The 19407-nt window shown below is 40.7% G+C and overlaps 1 protein-coding gene across 1 annotated transcript; it reads right to left on the minus strand.

Moving 5' to 3' along the window:
- Positions 1–5004: 5004 nt before the first annotated feature.
- LOC138106434 (cytochrome c oxidase subunit NDUFA4-like) lies at positions 5005–8962 on the minus strand. Its single transcript, XM_069007023.1, has 4 exons — positions 8784–8962; positions 8071–8159; positions 7691–7751; positions 5005–5222 (listed from the first exon to the last, which is right to left on the minus strand). Exons 1-4 carry the CDS (start codon positions 8826–8828, stop codon positions 5166–5168), a joined length of 252 nt encoding a protein of 83 aa, XP_068863124.1. The 5' UTR covers positions 8829–8962; the 3' UTR covers positions 5005–5165.
- Positions 8963–19407: the final 10445 nt, after the last annotated feature.

The following is a 19407-nucleotide window of genomic DNA, read 5'->3' on the forward strand; positions in this document are numbered from 1 at the left end:
TCATAGTTAGCTTGCTTCCAATGTGAAAAAAACAAGTCTATAAATTTGTCTATTGGATTATGGCTTGTGCAGTTCTCTTGTAAAGTTGTCTTTACATTATAGTGATGAACTGTAAATGGTGTAGTGCATTATTTTGTCCAAAGTAATTCAAATTAATGACCCTAGAAATATTATTTTAGGTGACTGTTATAAAGCATTGACAATACCCATGAATATTGCCAGCAGAATTTCTTTTCTTCTTTGTAATGTAGGCACTGCCATGTGTTAATAAACAATTTTCTGATCATCTTCAGAACTTGCTGCTCTTGCAAGGAGTTCCACTTGCCAGTCTTGTGTCTGTTCTAGTAACGAATGTCAGGTAAATGCTGATAGCAAATTATCGAAAGTCTGAATACATTTGTCTTGCCTTTACTTGCATACACATAGGTTCTTCACTTTTTAACTGTGAAAATAATGTTAGCTTAGAAAGTCTAAAAATTACTTTGTTGTTTCATTTAAATGAAACTTTCAAAAAGGAAAAAAAGAAAAAATGCAAATGATTGTCCTGGTTCAGATAAATGTTACTCTGGATGCTAAAAATGCATTTGCTTCTCAAGAATGGAAGAGGTGTGTATTTTTTTTGTACTGTACTGGTTCATGTCATCCTTACTAAGAAAGTATTAAGCCTTACCAACCACAGACAGCAGCATTTTGAAATTATTTGAAAAAAACCCCCAAATTTCTTCCAAACAGCACAGCACCAAAATTAGCACACATTTGGGAAATATGGCATCAGAGCAGTGTCCAGAGACACTCTTAAGAAGCTTAAAGATCAGAGGAGGATATGAAAAGATTTGAGCTTCAGAGAAACTTCTCATGACTAAATAGTGATGTCAAGACCATGTCTAAGGAAAAGTGAATGGATCATAACAGCATGGAGTCAACCAACTTCTGGATTTCAAAAGAGAGAAGTAAGGTTTCAAAAGAAGAGTAAGTTTTCTATTAAATAATATTAATAAAACCCTACTGTGGCAATGATGCTAGTGAACACCGGTTTTCTGTAGTTGTCACAGACCTGTTGTGCTTCACTTTGTCCTGACGAAATGGTTCTGTAGCTCATCCAATTGCTTACATAGTAAGGCTGGTCAGTCAGCAGAAACAAGAACTTTGCCTGCACTTGCACATTTCTAATTATTTTCAATTAACTCATTCAAAACATATTTTTAAAATTCTTGTAATAACTTCTCAATCCTTCTTCTTGACAAAGTATTACAAGCGAATCAGCATCGAACATACATTTCCTTATTTTAGAGGCCATTCAATAGTCACACTCCAAACTAACTTTAAAGGTAAAGCAGCGCTTGAAAACAGATCTGAAATTCATTCCTCAGATGACATTTGGCTACAAATCCCACTAAAAATTTTAATTATTCTTTTAATATCAGGCACACCCTTCTAATTTCTTAGAGGCAGGTAGTTATTTTATACCCACAAGGAGCTTTTCTTACTGCAGGCAAACAACAAATTTTTCAACATGCTGCATGGAGTATGTGTTCACGTGCCAGAACAACAGAAACCTGTAAATCTTTCTATCCTAGATGGGCAGAGTTCATTTCAAATTTAATCACCGTGCTGCATGTAATAAATGAATTGGTTTCGGGGTGCTGATTGTTACTGTTTGGATGAGATATAAAAGAGGGGAGTTCATAGTGGAATAAATGGGCGAGTTAACTGAGGATATTGTGAGACTGTCCGGGTGTAATATCAGAGTGTGAGCACAAGGTGGAGACGCAATTGGGGATGTCATGACGTGATGGACTAGAAAATTACCTCAGGCAGGTGATGTCAACATCCTGGACCGCTAGTGGATAAAGGATTATCCAATCATTCGATGCCCTCAGGAAATGATTGGACAAAAACGCATCTTGATAAAGACCAACAGAACCCCTGGAAGCGAGCCAATCAGAAGAAGGATCCAAAACCCACCAATTGTGAACGGACAGAGGGTATAAGAACGGACCTGGGACTTTATCCGGGGTCCTCCTGTGGAACTTGGGGTCAAAGGGAGCACCCAGTGGGTCGCACTGTCCTTTATGTGTGTTGGTTTACTCTAGCTTGTCGTGCGGAGCCTGGGCTTATCCTGGGTTCCCGCTCTCAGTTGTTAATAAATAAACAAGTTGGCTTTTCTTTTTAAAAAAGTCTCAGCCTCGTTTACAACACTGCATATCAGGACCACTGATAAGGAGGCAGAGAATTACTGTTAAGGAAAGTCTGACAGTGGCGGGCACAATGTTGCACTGCAAAAATAAGAGATGAATCTTCTGTATGTGGCTCGTGAAAAGGACATGAAGACCAGGTCCACACTGACCATTCCAAAAACATCTGCCACGAGCGGAAATTGAGCAGCTATATCCATCTCAGTTGAAACCTAAGACAGCACAACATCAGCCTCTCTCAGATAACACATCTGATCAAACAAAATGACAAGCCATGGCATTAATAAAGGATTTCACTTTTCCTACTAATGATGGGATTTCCTTGTTTCATAAAAATTAATAGCCAAAGATAAATGTAAGAAGATGAAATCCTAAGAATCCAAACTGCAGTCATTTCTTCATACTGTCCTCAGGGAATACCATCTTTGGCTTCATGAAGAAAGAGGTAGACGATGGTTTTAAAGGACCAGTTTTTAAGATTCTTGTCAAGAGTTTTAAGTTTGGCAAGTAATGGTGACTATTATCCACTACATTTAACACAGGACAAAAGTATACCCCTAAAAGAAAAAGGAAGAAATGTCCCCTCAGGATAATGACTTCTAGAATAAATAAACTTAGAAGACTTTAAGTTTTGTGTATTTTCAGGAGCAAGTATGCCGTAATGAGCAAAAACAAGTAGTATCACTAGCCCATGATCTCTGCGGCTTCTGTGCCGTAGCTCAGGGTGCAGTGGTCTTCCAAGAGCATCTCCTTAGCAAAGCTGCTTGGCAGGATCAGCCACATACACACACACACATGCACACACAAACGCACGGGTAGCTTAGTAATATGGATTGACAGCAAAGAGGCAGGAAGGATCTCTGCATAGTGTTCCACAGGAGCAGTGTATTGTTTCCACATGATGAAGGATTCCAGGCAAAGACAGAGAGCAATGAAGAGTCCAGGTTCAAGTAGGGGAGCGGGGAGAGCACCAGGGACCAATGATCTGAGGGCACGGGGGCAGTACAAAGACAGGACGAGGGAATGGGAGCCAATGGCGAGGCTCTGGGAGAGTGGCGAGGGGCAAAGGCCAATGGGGGGAACCTGGAGTGGAGAACTTTCTAGGGCATGAAACATAAAAGGTAGCAAGGGGGCTAGGTGGCCAACAGCCAACCAGGAATGCAGAACTGGGGTACATTACCATAACAGAACAAAGCATTCTGGGAGAGGCTTCCCTTCTCACCCTAACCTGCAGAAGTCTCTGGTACTTGGAACTGTCTTAGCATAGAACTCTTCCTCCCTTGTACCACAGGCTGACCAGCCACCACAAAGTAACATTGAATTAATTGTCTTCTGTTTTCTAGTCAACCTGTATTTAAAGATTTAAATAGCTCGCTTGTTAAATATAATTGAAATATGCATTTAAGTGCCTTTATTAAGAAAGACATGATCCTATGCTTTAGTCAGCTGTGGACAAAAGGAATAACCTTGTTTCACCTAAGAATTGGGTTTATTTCCTGGTTATTGGTCCTTCTTAACGTCCAGAGAATCTGCATTTGAAGAGGTAAAATCCAAACAAAGTGCCAGCTTGCAAGTTATAACACACTCTTCCCATTTTTACACAACATACTTTTAAAACTGAATTAAAGTGTTGCAACAGAACATTCTGTTTGGATACAGAGAGCAACCATTCCCCAAGGACACCTCCAGGCTTTGCCCACCACTGTAACCACATCTTTTGTAACACACATTTTCTTATTCAGACTTCATGAGAACCTCTCAAACAAGCAAATAAAAACTGCGTGAATCCCCCAGTTCAGTACATAATGAAGGGTTAATCTGAATTGCTACCAAATAAACATCATCCATTCACCTACAAGATTTTTTCATATAAAATATGAAGCCTTTGCAAATATCAGTTACTTTGCAATTACCACAGAATAGTCTTTCTTCTCCAATAAAAGTTCTTGCTGCTTGATTTATTACTTGTAATAGTTGCTATAGTCATCTACATTCTTGGAGTCTACTTTAAGCAGAGTATCAAGTAAGAACAGCTGTATCCTGTCATAGTCCAGAATTAATATCCCCTATCCAAGGAAATGCCAGATGTTCACAGTAAAGCACAAAGAACCTACCATAAGTTAGAGTTGCAAAACTATTTTCTTTTAGTCTTCCCACAGTAAGACTCAGCTTACCCTACTAAAGTGTAAGATTTTCCCTTTCTAAAAGGTATTTTTGTTCTTACATGAATAGCTAATTATGTCCCAAAACCTGGACCTTCTCCTATGTGCTTCCCTTCCTTAAAACTGTGATCCACAGGAAATGTTGAGAATGTTCATAGAATTTTATTTTTTAAATATTGAAACTTGTCTGTTTATTAAAAAAACCTGCTTGACTTGAAAAGAAAAAACAAAAGAACAGAAACAAAACCTTTTGGAGAGCTCAGTCTGTTTTTTTTTTTCCTTCCCTCCAGCAACATATGGCAACATCTGCTGCCTTCCTGATGGATAATGACTTGTTGGCATTGACTTTTCTGCAACCACTTAAAGTGGCAAGTAGATAAATTCAGGTGTAATTAAAAAAAATATACATGCACACATATAAATACATGCCTTCAAGTTCTTGAAGTTTGGTGTAACTGCATGTCACAGTTTGACACTGCATGAGCATGCAGTTATTATTCTGAGATCAACACACTGAGCAAAAAGCCCATCACAACTTCGCTTTCTTGTCCAGGAAACATAAACTGGCTTTTGCTTAGTGACAAACCATACAGCAGAAACTGTTAATAGGAGGATATTGTCATTTTGCAAAATGAAAGAGCAGACACTTCAAGTTTTAAACATTTATTAAGCCTCATCAAAACAGTTTCAAACACATGACCTAGTGCTGTGTGAGGCAAATTTGATTATTTCCTGGATGATTAAGCATGACACTTGTGCGGACGGCTTCTGGAAGATCTTTCTGTGCAGCTTATGGACATGAGTGTTTTCAGAAGTCAGGACGGTCCTTTTTCAGTCTACTGTAGTCCACATTAACCGAGTAGAACTAGGAAAGAGAAAGGAAAAAATATTAAGAAGCTTGACTACACATTTTCCCTGGTATTTACTAAAAATACGCATCATTGAACTTAGGTCAGGAAACTGAAATAATATTTTGAGTCTGTGAACTGGACAATAATAAATTAAAACTTTTGATAAGCAGTAACTTTTTCATATTAATTCTACACCCAGTATTAGAAGCTCTGCACTTAAAATGAGGCAGTGCTCATGTCTTCCACTAGCGAAAACCCACAGCTCCTCTTCTTAACCCTCAGAATTAGAAGTCCATTCAGATGAACTTTTTATAGTACTGCTGAGTTTATCCATTTTGCTCAAAATCTATGGCTCCTGTATACTGAAGGCAAAAGCCAGCTTGCCAAGTGGCACAAAGCACAGTGCCTATGAACAGACGGTGGCACAAAGGAACATTTAGTGCAGTGCTGCAAAAGCCAAGTTTGGTTTAAGTAGCTGCATCTAGAACTGTGAAGGATGACAAGGAGGAATGAAAGCAAGAACAGATCCTCCAACACACTCAGTTTATATTATTATCATTGGATCCTGTTACAAGCAGTCCAGAACAACCCAAAAAGGGATTGAGGACAATGAGTTTACAGACTAACTGCATATTTTGGCATCCCAGCCTGATTTGACATCAAGCACATAGATGTTTTTCTTAAAAAAAACAAAGAAAGAAAAACACATAACTATTAGCTTGATTATTTTTAGTTATACCCAATTTTTAATTTTTTTTAACTTTCTCAAAGAAAACAAAACAGCTTACAGCACATTCAAATTACAGCTTTCTGTGCAACTCCTACAGTAATGATCAGGTCTTCAACTCTTTCTTTGGAAAAAGACTTAGTAAGTTAATATGACAAAGAGAAGTTTACAATAGAAAAAAACCTCATCAAAAGCTAAGACTAACAAGAACTTTTTACTAAAGAGTCATCCTCAAATTAGAGTATACGTCCTTTTCATTTCCCACAGTGTAGATTTGGAAAAGAATGTCCCCAATGATACACACACCCAAATATGGCAAACCCCAAGGCTGTGCCTGCATGCTAAGGCAGAAGGGGAGTGCTACAGAAGTCATGCACTCTTTAAACGAATTTGTGCTGTGCACTATGCTGGATTTGCCAAGTTTAGATATTTACAAAGCAGCAACATTCCAGAATCGGCAATGAAAACAAAGAATGAAATGTTCTTCATGGACTCTTAAGGGAACTACAACCTGTTTTATTTTGGAACTGTGGGGTTTTTCTACTTATTTCAAGGATTGGAATAGTAGTATATGGTACTGAACAAGACACTAGCTTGCTTTCTTGTACGTTCCCTTCAGGTAGGCAAACATAGTAGGTTTGCTTTTTTTGTAGCTTGAGAATAATCTTAAAATATTCTTAACAGCAATTCACTAAAATAGCACTTCTGTAAAACATGATTAAAACATGATTCATGTTCAGAGAAGGGCAATGAAGCTGGTGAAGGGTACTGAGAGTAAGTCATATGAGGCATGTCTGAGGGAGCTGTTGTTGTTCAGCCTCGAGAACAGGAAGCTCAGGGGAGACTATCACTCTCTACAACTCCCTGAAAGGAGGGTGTAGCCAGGTAGGGGTTGGCCTCTTCTCCCAGGCAACCAGCAACAGGATGAGAGGACACAGCCTCAAGGTGCATCAGAGGAGGATCAGGTTGGACATCAGGAAGAATTTAATCACTGGATGGATTGTCAAACATTGAAATAGATTGCCCTGGGTGGGGATGGAGCCACCATCACTGAAGTGTAGAAGAAATGACTGGACATGGCACTTAGTGCTGTGGTCTAGGTGACAACATGGTGTTCAGTCAAAGGTTGAACTCAATAATCTTGGAGGTCTTTGCCAACATAAATGATTCTACGATGCTAGGATTTCCGTAAACTACCCAATGTTTTAGACATCTTTGCACACTTCCTCATTAGTTCAATGAAATTAGTTGAGTATCAGCTAAAGAACATTTCTATTGCATCCAGTTACTTACAATACTGTTTTGTGTTGAAAAAATCAACTGCAGAACTGAATTCATGGTTATGTTCAACACTGACATTTTCCTGCAGTGCTTCTCGTGAGTATAGGCCACCAGCTTATAGAGCTTAGAAAACTGTAGTTCACAACTTTTGGGGTTTTGTCTTTCTCCCTGTAGTTTATTTCTGAGTATTATGAGCCAGTAAATTCTTCCTCTTATACATAGTTCCTCTTTTCCTTACAGTGCAGTGATATGACTGCTTTCATATAGACTCCTTTCACCCCATTATCAAGCATCATTAGGAAAGTTTTAAATCTCGAACTCAGCCATCTCTGCTCAGGGTTCTAGATAGAAACAAATGCTGCACAGAACAAATACATCACTCATTCAACTACTTTCCCTATATAATCAAACATCCTAAAGCAGTAGGCTACACCTAATATTATGCTTCCTAAAAATCTCTATTTCTCATTTTACCTTGTACTGGTCACTGGGAGACAATTTGTTCCAAGGTTCTGGATTATTTTTCTTGTCCCAGCTATTGAGAGAAATGCAAGATGTGAGAGAATATTAACATTATCTTCAAAATTTTAAAAAAATATATTCATATATGTATTGTGTTTATTAGGTCATGGAGTCGCCCATCCAAGAAGTTTTCACAGAAAAAGGCATCGTCCTTTGTCAGCAGTCTCGAAATATCATGGTTAACAAATCACCAAATCAAGGAAGGCTCCACACACTTAATGTCAGGTGATACTGGATCAAGACATTAAGGCCTCCAGGAACATAAAAGCCAAGGCAGTGGAGAGTAACACATGCAGCAAGAGGCCTGGCATTGGGGATTACTGTATACATACCAGACATCAGGGTTGAACATCGCCAAACGCATGAGATACAGGCCTGCACCAACACCTCCAGATCCAATGATCACAAACAGAGGGATCAACTGGAGTAACAACAACAAAAAAATTTAGTATCATACTATGATACAGCAAAATAGTATTCATACATAGCACTTCTGACTGCAGCTATGGCAAACCAAAAAACAATCTTACAGACTTTGAGCCACAAAAGCGTGGCCCTCTAAATCCCTGGCATGACCTTCCTGTTTGCGAAACGTCCCTGGGGTCGTTGAGGAACCAGCAGCTATGAAGAGGCAGATATAAAAAAACACTACTACTTCAAGAGAAAGCAAACCCAAACCAAAAATCCCGTCACCGCGCGTTTCTGAGACACACATCCTTCCCTCCACTGCCAAAACAGCTCCTACCGTCTGTACTCAGATTACAAACCGAAAACATCAGAGTGGGACTGTGGGGGCAAATTGATGCGCAAGAAGAACAGAAGGGCCACCTCGAGCCTTGCAGCACAAGCAAGGCCGCAGAGACCAGAGGAAAAAGGGGACCAGACCGTGTCTGCTGAACCAGCTCCGGCCGGCCCAGGGGCCCGGCATGCACAGGAATGCCAAGGGACGGATGGGCGAGGACGAGGCGACCGGCGCGGCTGGGGGCACCGAGCGGCGGCAGGGGAGGGCGGGCGCGGGGCCGGGTACTGGGGCCCAGGTACTCACGGCCGGGTGCTTCTTCGCGTGGGTGAAGATAACGCGTAGCACCATGGCGATGGTGACGGTGCGGTGGTGGCGGGTTGGTGGCGGCGGGTGCGGGCGAAGGTCTCACTCTGTGCAGGCTCCGCAGCGCTGCCTCCCCCTTCAACCACGGAGCCCCAATGTCACCGAGGCCCCCGCCGCGGCAGGTGCCGCCGCCGCAGCCCGGATGTAGCAGCTCCGGCGTTCGCCTGCTCTCCCTCCGCCGATCTGCGCCGGCCGCCGCGCCGCCGCGCCGCCCCGCTCCCGTCCTGCCGCGCTCCCCGGCCTCCGTGGTCCCCGCACCAGCGCGGCCGCGTCCCGCCCGCAGCGCGGGCACCGGGAGCGGCAGCAGGCACCGGCCCGGGCACCCCGGGGCAGCCGGGCAGCCCCGCCCCGCCCCGCCCGCTGCCGCGCGGGCAGCGCCTGCGCCCGGGCTGCCCGCGGCGAGCAGGGCCCGGCAGCCTCGGCCGCCCGGCCATGGGGGCCGCCCGCCTGCTGTCCCTCGCACAGAACGGGTCAGGTTGGACGGGACCTCAGTGGGTCATCTGCTCCAACCTCCCTGCCCAAACAGGGTCATCGTAGAGCACATGGCACAATGCATCTCGACGGTTCTGGAATATCTCCAGTGAGAGGGACTCCACAACCTCTCTGGACAGTCTGTTCCAGTGCGCGGTCAACTGCACAGTAAAGAAGTTTTTCCTCGCATTCAGGTGGAACTTCCTTGTGCATCAGTTTCTGCCCGTTGCTTAATATTCGATTGCTTGGCACTACCAAGGAGAGCCTAACAGCATCCTCTTGACATCCGCCCACTTCAGATATTTATAGATATCAATAAAATCTGCTTTCACATGTTTTCTGTCGAGGCTAAACAGGCCCAGCTCCCCCAACCTTTCCTCTTAAGAGAGATACTGCCCTAATTGTCCTCGTAACCCTCCACAGGGCCTATTCCAGGAGCTACTTGTCTTGTTCTGTGGAGTGTAGAACTGGACACAGCACTCCAGGTGCAGCCTCACCAGGGCTGAATAGAGGGGCAGGATCATCTTCCTCAACCTGCTGGCAATGCTCTTCTTAATGCACCCCAGGATACCACTGGCGTCCTTGGGCACATGAGCACACTGCTGGCTCATTGACAGCTTGTTGTCCACGAGGACTTTCTTGGCACGGCCCTCACACCGCCTGAGAGCTGCTGCCACAGAGACGTAGGGCAGAGCCTTGCCACGGCCTTCCTGAGAGGTGCCTGCTGCTCCCTGTGGCATCAGGACTGCTGGGAAGGTGTGTGGTGGTGGTGGGTACTGGGTACATGCACACCCGTGCCTGCCTCTCAGCTGGGCTCCCCTCACAGGGTATGCCAGAGCACTCACCAAGCCAGGTTAAAAGTCGAAGGGATTTGTGGAATATGGGGTTATATCTGTTGAAGTGGTCGAGGCTCACGCTCACCAGAAGGCCCTGTAGGAAAGGCACAGCCGCGGGCTGGACGAAGTTGGTTGAGGGCTGAGAGGCCCTTGGGGTGAGGAGAGAGTTGGTTGAGTGACAGTTGGAAGTGGGACTGTGATTGGATGGAAGAACGTGTGGATGGCATGTGAGCAGACGCGTGGACAGCAGCGCCGCAGCTGTGCCAGCCAGTGGGTGCCCTTCTGCTGTTAAGTTCTGTTCGGCTGCGCTTTGGGTCCAGTTGAGATCGAGGGTATAAAGAGGGGGTGATTGTTGGCAATAAATGGATCTTTTTGGGACATGCGAGAGGGTCTGTCGTCTTTGTTCCCCATTGCTACAGGGGTTGTTTAAAGGTGAGGCAAAAGACAGTTTCATTGTTCTGAGAAGGATACAGGGAATGAAATTCATCATAAAACTGCCAACTTAATTATTCTGCTACGGTCAGGTTGGCAGAAGTTGGGTGCATACGTTACATTGAGACAGCCCTTTGATTTTCAGAAGGGGTTTATAGTGATATATTACATACAGGTGATTCTCCTTGTCTACTCCACCTGGAGTACTGCATCCAACTCTGGGGTCCCCATTACAGGAGAGACATGGATCTGCTGGAGCAAGCCCAGAAGAGGCCACAAAGGTGATCAGAGGGATGGAGGAAAGGCTGAGAGAGTGGGGGTTGTTCAGTATGGAAAGGAGAAGGGTTATGGGGTGACCCGTTTGCAGCCTTCCGGTACCTGAAGGGAACGTACAAGAAAGCAAGAGGACTTTTTACAAGGACACGTAGTGACAGGACATGGGGGAATGGCTTTAAACTTACAGAGGGTAGGAAGAAATTCTTTACTTAGAGGGTGGTGAGGCACTGGAACAGGTGGTCCAGAGAAACTGTAGATACCTCATCCCTGCAAGTGTTCAAGGCCAGGTTGGATGGGGCTCTGAGCGACCTGGTCTAGTGGAAGGTATCCCTGCCCATGGCAGGGGGTTGGATCTAGATGACCTTTGAGGTCCCTTCCAACCTGATCCATTCTATGACTCTATAATATTTTGGCCAAGGTTGCTTTAATTATTTAAATATGGCTTGAGCAGCATGGCTATTTATTGTATAGTACTGTGTCCAAGTGCTGCCTTATTTTTTTTCTCCGTTACTGTGTATCTTGTATAGAGTTGGGAACTTAATCACTATTTTTGGGTAGTATCACCAGCCACTTTGATGTGTGATTTCTTTCACAAAAGGTAGCCCAAAAAGTAAATTTGTCCCCCAGGCATTAAAAAATTCATTATTAGGTAAAAGGAATCATCACGCTACTAACCTAAGACAGAAATAGTCCTTTTCCTAGGTTAGAAGCAAAACAACTTTACGTGAATGCTCTTAGTTTCTGTGGCCATATAACAAAGAAAAAATCTGAAGTAAAAAATAACAAAGTGGCAGAGAATAAATGGATGTCTTCTATTTCACTCACTAGTTCCACAGACTGGCTTCTGCTTATTTTCAAACATTGTCTCAAATTGTTATGATATATTCTAAAAAAAAAAAGTGTCATATTCCTTGCAAATCATTCAAAAGTCTTTTTTTTTTTTTTTTAGATTGCCAGAGCCAGTTTAACCTGGGTAATAGCTAAGTTTGGTAATTTGTGCAGATGCATTTGACAAGTCATTGGGTGGCACAAGAAAAAAATTGTTACAACAATGTTTTCTTTGGAGCAATGCAATCCTATTGCTTGTCTCCCTCATTTGTTTCAGAGTTGATAATCAGAAAAAAAGCATAATTATTGTGCTCCAGGAGTCTGTTAACTGTTCCAGTATTCATTATGTCATGAAGACACTAATTTTCCATTTTTTTCAAAATGGAAAGAACAATTTCCCTGTGTTAAAAGTATGGAAAATAATAGTATTGCTGCTATTCTTCTATAAAAGAGAAACCTCTAAGAGTAATTTGGAAGGTTACAGTGCTCACCCTCTAGTACAGTAGTTGAACTTTTCACCATATACTTGGATTGCAGGAGATACCAGTTGCCAAAGCAGCTTCAGGAAAACCAGGGAGCAACTGAAGGGTAGATAGCCAGAAACCATGTGGGGCTGCTCAGCAAAACTCTGCTCAGGCTGAAACAGTCTGCTTCCTTATGCACAGCCAACATGCGGCTAAGTGCAAAAATTTGGAGACTTCAAGTATCCTGTTTCTACTAAGGAAAGATCATCTGAGATACATTATTTCCACTAGGCTATTTCTTGGGCACATATTTTTAGGAAAGTTATCATGATTTTTATATGTTTCCCAGTATAATTTTTTTCACAATGATTTATAGTTTTTGCTGTCATCGTACACTTTTATGAATTTAAAGAGGCATAGTACCTGATCAATTTGCAAAATTTGTCACGCATTTCATGGGCTTTCATAAATTTTCATCGTGCACATCAGCTTTTATTGCCCGGATCTGTATGGCTCGGCTGCTTCATTGTTCATAAACATGTCTTATTATTTATAATACTTGGAATTTTGTGTATGGGAATGAATTTTGCAGACATAAAAAAATTAAAGTTTGAAAACAATCAGAAATCAGATTTTTTCATTCTAATTTTGAAAACTGCAAGTTAATATTTTTAAATTTCACACAATGCAGCATTGCTAAAAATGCAACTCCTCACTTGCGTCACTTGGCACAATTCTGAGTATAAACTCAAGCCACCTCATGGCATCTTGATGATGGATCTGTGGTTCTGAGAAATACCTACTTAGCTGCCAAGTTTGAGTGCTTGTACTATGCTATAGTTATATAAATTATATGTGTTAATTTATAGTAATGCTGTCAATATATTGGCCATACTTGAAGACTAACCATTTTCTGTAACTTATCAACCCATTCCCAGGAAGACAGTAAACACTGGATAAAGGTAGATAATTTTGCTGCTCTTTTATCTGTTGCTTAGCTACTCAAGCTGAAGGTAAACGCATTTATTCCCTCTTGAGGTTTGGTGCCTTTGTGTTCACACCTGACAATTACATTTATAAACCTTTAGTTAGCCATGTCATGTGGGGTATGCCCAGCCCCTGCCCTGGAGGGATCTCTGCTGAGCTAAGAGATTTCGCAATTGCCCAGCAGGACTCCCTGGAAAGGCAACCACTTTGGTCACGGGCGAGAAAAGACAGACCCACAATCCTTTGGGAGGCCCTATGCAGATCCTTCGTAACCCATTGGTCCTCACCCATCCCAGATCGTCTGTAGCCCATTGGTCCTTTACCGATCCCGGTACCCCTATAAAAGCAAACCCTCTGGCCCTCGTGGCTCTCAGAGAGGGTTCTCGTCCCTGGCTCTCCCCTTCGCTGGAGGGGACTCACAATAAAGCCACCTCTGTGCGGAACCAGCCACACGAGCCTCTCGTCTCTCTCTCTCTGGTCTGGTTTGGCCTGGAGGTGCCCTGCAGAGCTGAGCTGGAATCACGAGCTGATAATCACTAAAGAGCTGACAGCCTCTGCAAGGGCCCCCCTGCCAGCAGCTCAGGGAAGACACCGGGCCTCAGGAAGGCGATCCCTTTCGGGACCATCTCCCCGGACCGGTCATCTCTTCCTGGGTCAGAGCCGCTGACCCCACCACCAGCTGTAATAATGTCACTTCCTTTAATCTGAGGAAAGTTTTTTTTGTGTAGTTTTCTGCTTTTTAAATAAGTGAATGCATAAATCCTTCAGGTATTTTGCAAGTTTTTGTGATGAACCAGTCCGTTAAGAACTAGGAGCTGGACTTGCAGTAGTGCTCAGCACTGCTGAAAAGTCAAGTCCTCAGATTATTCTGGTGCTTTGTCATTTATTTTTTCCTCCTGTCTTTTGTTGTCCTGTACAGCCTCACCTCATGGCCTCTGTCTCTCACTGTGCCTCTTTGATTGTTATTGTACCTTGTTCTGTCCTTAGGCTCATTTGAGCTTTTGATTTCAGAAACTTTTCTTCTATTCCAGATGTTTTGTTTTAGTTTTTGGAGGCCTTCCTGTTTCTAAAGTCTTTATTCCTCAAATCTTACCTGTCAATATGAATTGATTCAAAGAAATCTGCAGATTTCTAATCTGTTCACCATCAATTATGGTGTACTTCATTTTTTTTTTATTTAAAACAACTGATTTTAGCTACAGATATAATCAGGTCTGATCTCCTAAAGAACAAGAATCAGAAGTCATAATAAAATCAGGTTATTTGAAGAATTGCGTTCTTAAGGTTTCACAAAGTCAGTTCATTAAAAAAAAAAAGAAACAGACAAAATTATAGTCAATTTGAATTACTTATTTTATTTGGAGGAAAATAGGAAGGAAAGATTACTAGATTTGGGGATGTTCCAACTGGTCACCGATCAAGAAACTAAATTAATTGTGAATTGTCCTATAGCATCAGGACATTTCTCTGTTAATCAGAAGAATGTGTAAATTGAGGATTTTCTGTAGGTCTCATCAGAGTTGGTAAAAAGGCAGTGACTTTTAAAAATAATTCTTAGCAGAGAAAAAGAGGAGAGCAAAGGAGCTTTCCTTGCTCTCTCTAGAAGAGCAAAATATATGAAAAAACTTTTAAAAAAATATATAAAAATGTAAAGCCTGGCTTACATGCAACAAATACATTGGGATTTTTTGTGATTTATTTTATTTTACTGTTTCTTGTTCCCATTTATAGGTCTGTTCCCTCTGTTGTACGTCCTTGTATTCCTTTCTCTGTACTTAGCAGAGGGCAACAGCAGAACAGGATATATGTTTGCAGACCTCTGCCATCCCATTTGGAGTAGTTCACTTACGTCTTCTTTAACATCTGACTTGTATTTGGTTCTAACTCTGTGAAATGGAGCGGCTGCAGATTCTATTCCTGCATCCCTGGTATAATGGCAGTAAGGAAACATGGGGATCTGAGGTGGATGGATAGGGACAGTAACATTTCAATATAGCAGCTTGTGATAAAATCTTCCATTAAGTGTAAACATCGCAGTTGCTCTGCAAAACAAAAAGCCTTAAGAATTTCATGATCAGTTAGAGTTAGTTAAGTCAAATGCTATGCTTATAGAGGAAAAAAACAGTAGAAAGAAAAAAATTAAGGTTAGAAACCAGACTTTTTTTTTAAACTGCAACAAAAATATGTCTAGCATTTAAGAAAATATGGTGAAAGGAAGTAAATGACTGGAAATTTGAAAACTAACAGCACAAGGGCTATAACCAAGAAGAAGTTAAAAATTAATGGTACTGAAATGTATAGTATGGAAATATTCTACTTCTCTCATTTGTGTCTCTCAAAAATACACGTTGATAAATGTTCCTGTCTCAATATATCCATTAAATGTACACAATAATTTTATACAATTCAGGGACATGTTAAGAAGCATAACTTGCTATCAGTCATAAAAGCAAAATTTTTGTTAAATAGGCCTCCTAGAGATCTGGAAATGAAAAAAAACCTTGGCAAAAGTGGCTGTATGTTCTATCACTAAGGGAAGAATTGTTTTATAGCATTTATAATCTGCTCAGCAAGTCAAAGAAAAATACTCTATTAGGACAGAAAAGTTTTTTAGTTCACTTGCACTTAAGTATGTAACTTATAATTATTCATTTATATTGCAAATACAAATTGTGTCCTGGGTTTTTACAGTGCTATTTGTAAACTTCAAGTTATGAGCCCAAATGTGCAGATTTTCTGTAATATTATGCCTTTATTAAGTGTACAGTTATACACACTGCTGTAGCATTAAAGTAATTATAATTGCTTTAAAGCAGATAAATCCTTACTGTAAAATAAAGGCTTTTATTTTAAAAAGAAAATAAATACACTCTATACAAGAGTGACTGCATGAATATGTGCTATTTAGCAAAAGTTAAATTAGCAGTAATAAAATGAAGCGTTAATTTTTCTTTTCTGAACTGAAGCATCTTCTGACAAAATGTTAATGTATTCGCAAGTATTTAAAATTTTGTCCTTGAATATGATTTTTATAAAATCCCAGTTCCTCAGCTTTCATAAGTTGTTATTATTGAATCTGCATAAAAGATCTAGAGGGAAGTTCTTTGTTTGTCCATACGGAATATAAAAAGAACCTGTTCCATGCATAGGAAACCTATTGAGGTGTATATTTCACAGTGACCCAGGTGGCTGTGTGAGTTGTTCATAATGGAAAATTGAGGGTTTGTATCTTCCAGTAAACAGATATAAATCTAGTTCAGTACGTTTTCTCTAGAGATTTTGGAGCAGCATGGACTGAGACAGTGGGCAGAACCTCAGGTCACAGATCACCAGCAAGAGTTTCTCTTATCGACAGAAAATAAATGTTTTCATTTGAAAGGCTTCAGTAGTTATGGGAGAGAACCAGAAACAAAATATTAAGACATTCCAAATGGATGAAAATATTCAGGTTCAAATACTAATAATTATAAAGTATATGGGGGGGTGGTGGGGTTAAATTCAGTATCATTCCATGACTATTAGGAAAAGAAAGTAAGAAGAATGACAGGACAAAAACATAACAGCTGAGAATCAAGTACTTAAAATGAAATTAATTGTGGTCCTTGTCCATGCTTCCTTTCTAGGTTCAAAAGAGCAAATGAAAACCGCTGGTCTTTATATTTAAAATATAGTTTGTTTTAAGTTATATAATCTGCCAAAACGTAGGATGCAGAAATACAGCTTTCACCCAACTGGATGGCTTGAATCTGGCCAGAAGACCACAAGAAGTTACTGGAATGATTCCCCCTAAGAACAATGCTGATCCAGTGCCCTTTAACAGATAAACTCTTTCATGGAATTGCATCCATAGCATCCCTGTAAGCTACTCTTGTGTTTGATTTAAAAAACTATCTGAACTCCATAAATAAAAGATAAGTTTAATGGATCAATAGAAATTGAAAATCTTCACTAAAAATGTAAGCAGGACTGGTACCTGAAACTGTTTTTAACTAGATGCTGCTTCAACTATTCAGCAACAACTTACTGGAGACAAATTAAAGGTGCTTCTGTTTCTATGCTGGTAATTGTCTCAAGGCTTTTGATCTTTCATCTTAATATAGAAGGTAAAGTATGCTTTTTAGTTTCTGCTATGGAGTAAGGAGAAACGTGCTTGAATAATACTTCCAGGAGCATTCTGTGTCATTTCTTTTACATATGCTGGGGAAGAAATAGATAGTTCTTATGAGTCTTTTGCTCTGATGTTCAAATTTAAGCTAGCCTTTGGTTAATCTTTTGTTTGCACATGGTTTTAGCAAAATGTACTCACATCTCAGCTGATTTTTTTTTTTTTTATGCTGGGAATTATACCAACTGAGACAAGTCATGGATTTCCAGGTCTGGCATGACAGTTAAAGTCACACTAGTAAAAATTATCATATTTCATCAGCTATTGGCTAATTATTTATAAAACTTTGCTATCTGATTAAAGCTGTTCTCCTTTATCAGAAAATAATAGTTTGGTATTGACAGCCCTTTCCAGGACATATTGCTGCTTAGGAGAAACTGCCACAGCTGCCACAGGAGTGACTCAAGCAGACAGTCTGGGAACAGAGCAAACTGCTCATAGGCAGCTTCTGAAATGTAGAAATACACACAAACACAAACACACACACACACACACACACAAATAGTATAATTGACTGTGCAGCAGCTGTAAAGAATGATACACGAGATCTCACGTTCACTATGCATTCCAAATATTAAAGAGAACAATATAGTAATAACAAAGCAACATGAAAACTGTGCATGTTTATAAAGTATAGTCTTATTGCTGTGGCATTATCTGCAAAAGCTGTGCCAACAAAGGATTACTCAGAATAGTATAAATAGATTTTGTATTCTAATTTATTTTTCTGTATTTTTTAATTCCATGAAGAATGCCAGTATTTTAATAGAACCACAATTTGCAGAAAGAATAAGGCTTCCAAATCTAACAGTTTCAGTAAGCCAAAACTTGTTCTCATTTAAGACAGTGATAGAGCCTTTAGAGGACAGGATGAGACATAATTCTGATCAAGCTATTTTCCACAAACCTAGGCTGGAGAAAAAACCTCATTTGTCTTCCCCTAACAAGAGCCGTATGCTTTTGTTTTCTTTATGGAAAAGGTAACAAGGGATTCTTGCGATTTATGAACAGGACAGATAGAGCTATTTTAGAAGTAAGAATGTTATTCATGTACTTTCCAGAGAAAACATTATTTGCCTTTCTATTCTGCTGTAGTTTTTAGAGGAAGGTTAGTATTTGTGAAGAAGAAAGGACTACTGAATAGAAATTGCAAAAGAATGTTTTTAAGGTAGTTGAGAAATCCAGTCTGTTTTATGCATTGCAGAAAGAAGAGATACATCATTCCAGCTGCTAATACCAGGTGACAGAATTATTATTACTTTAGGAGTCTTTGGATAATGTTGCAGATCCTGGCACTGCTGGGTAACACAGAGCCACCTGAAAAGGATAGGTGTGGAGTGTGTTTTGCATGTGTTTCAGTGAATGACGGTGTACTGGGGGCAATACATTCCACAGAAGTTTAGAAATGCAAAAGTTAGGAGTTTAGTTTATGCAAGTCTTGCTTCTGAAGTCTGTAGAAAGATATGGGTGGTTCCCAGAGGCAATCTAAGATATAGCTAGAATAAATCACTCTTTCAGGATGTCATATTTGGCCTTTGCCAAAATCACTGGAGATAAAAGCTGATGCACAGGGATAGACTTCGGTTGCATTTGAGAAGGCGTTTCTGGATAAATCTAATGCTTCAGAGCAAAACCAAGATATCTGCAGTATCCTGATATGAACCTGGTGAGACCTGGAGTGCTTGTGCAGAACATCTAATAATATCTGTTTCTTGCTATTTCACATGGTTCATGCTGTGCAAAACCATTAGTTTTGGGGTTCCTCCTACGAGGGCCATGACATCGCACACTGCAAGGGCTGATGAGTTTTGTAAGCAGCCTGATTTAACAGACAGTGGCACATAACTGGGGATATGAAATTGATACATTAGCAATGGTTTAAACCTTTCCATAGCTTTGCCAGATGAAGTATAATTCAGACATAAACAAAACTGACATGGGAGGGCAGTGACAGGTTCTTGTAAAGAACCTCTAAGCCACTGTCCTTTTCCAATATCTCAAATTATTACATTTGTTTGAATCATTAGTACTTTATGCAGATAATTTCCAGCATAGTGGAACATGAAATACAGCTTGTTTCCTTTCTGGGTAAATAATAAATAAAT

Source organism: Aphelocoma coerulescens, chromosome 2 (assembly GCF_041296385.1).
Source record: "Aphelocoma coerulescens isolate FSJ_1873_10779 chromosome 2, UR_Acoe_1.0, whole genome shotgun sequence".
Classification (NCBI taxonomy): domain Eukaryota; kingdom Metazoa; phylum Chordata; class Aves; order Passeriformes; family Corvidae; genus Aphelocoma; species Aphelocoma coerulescens.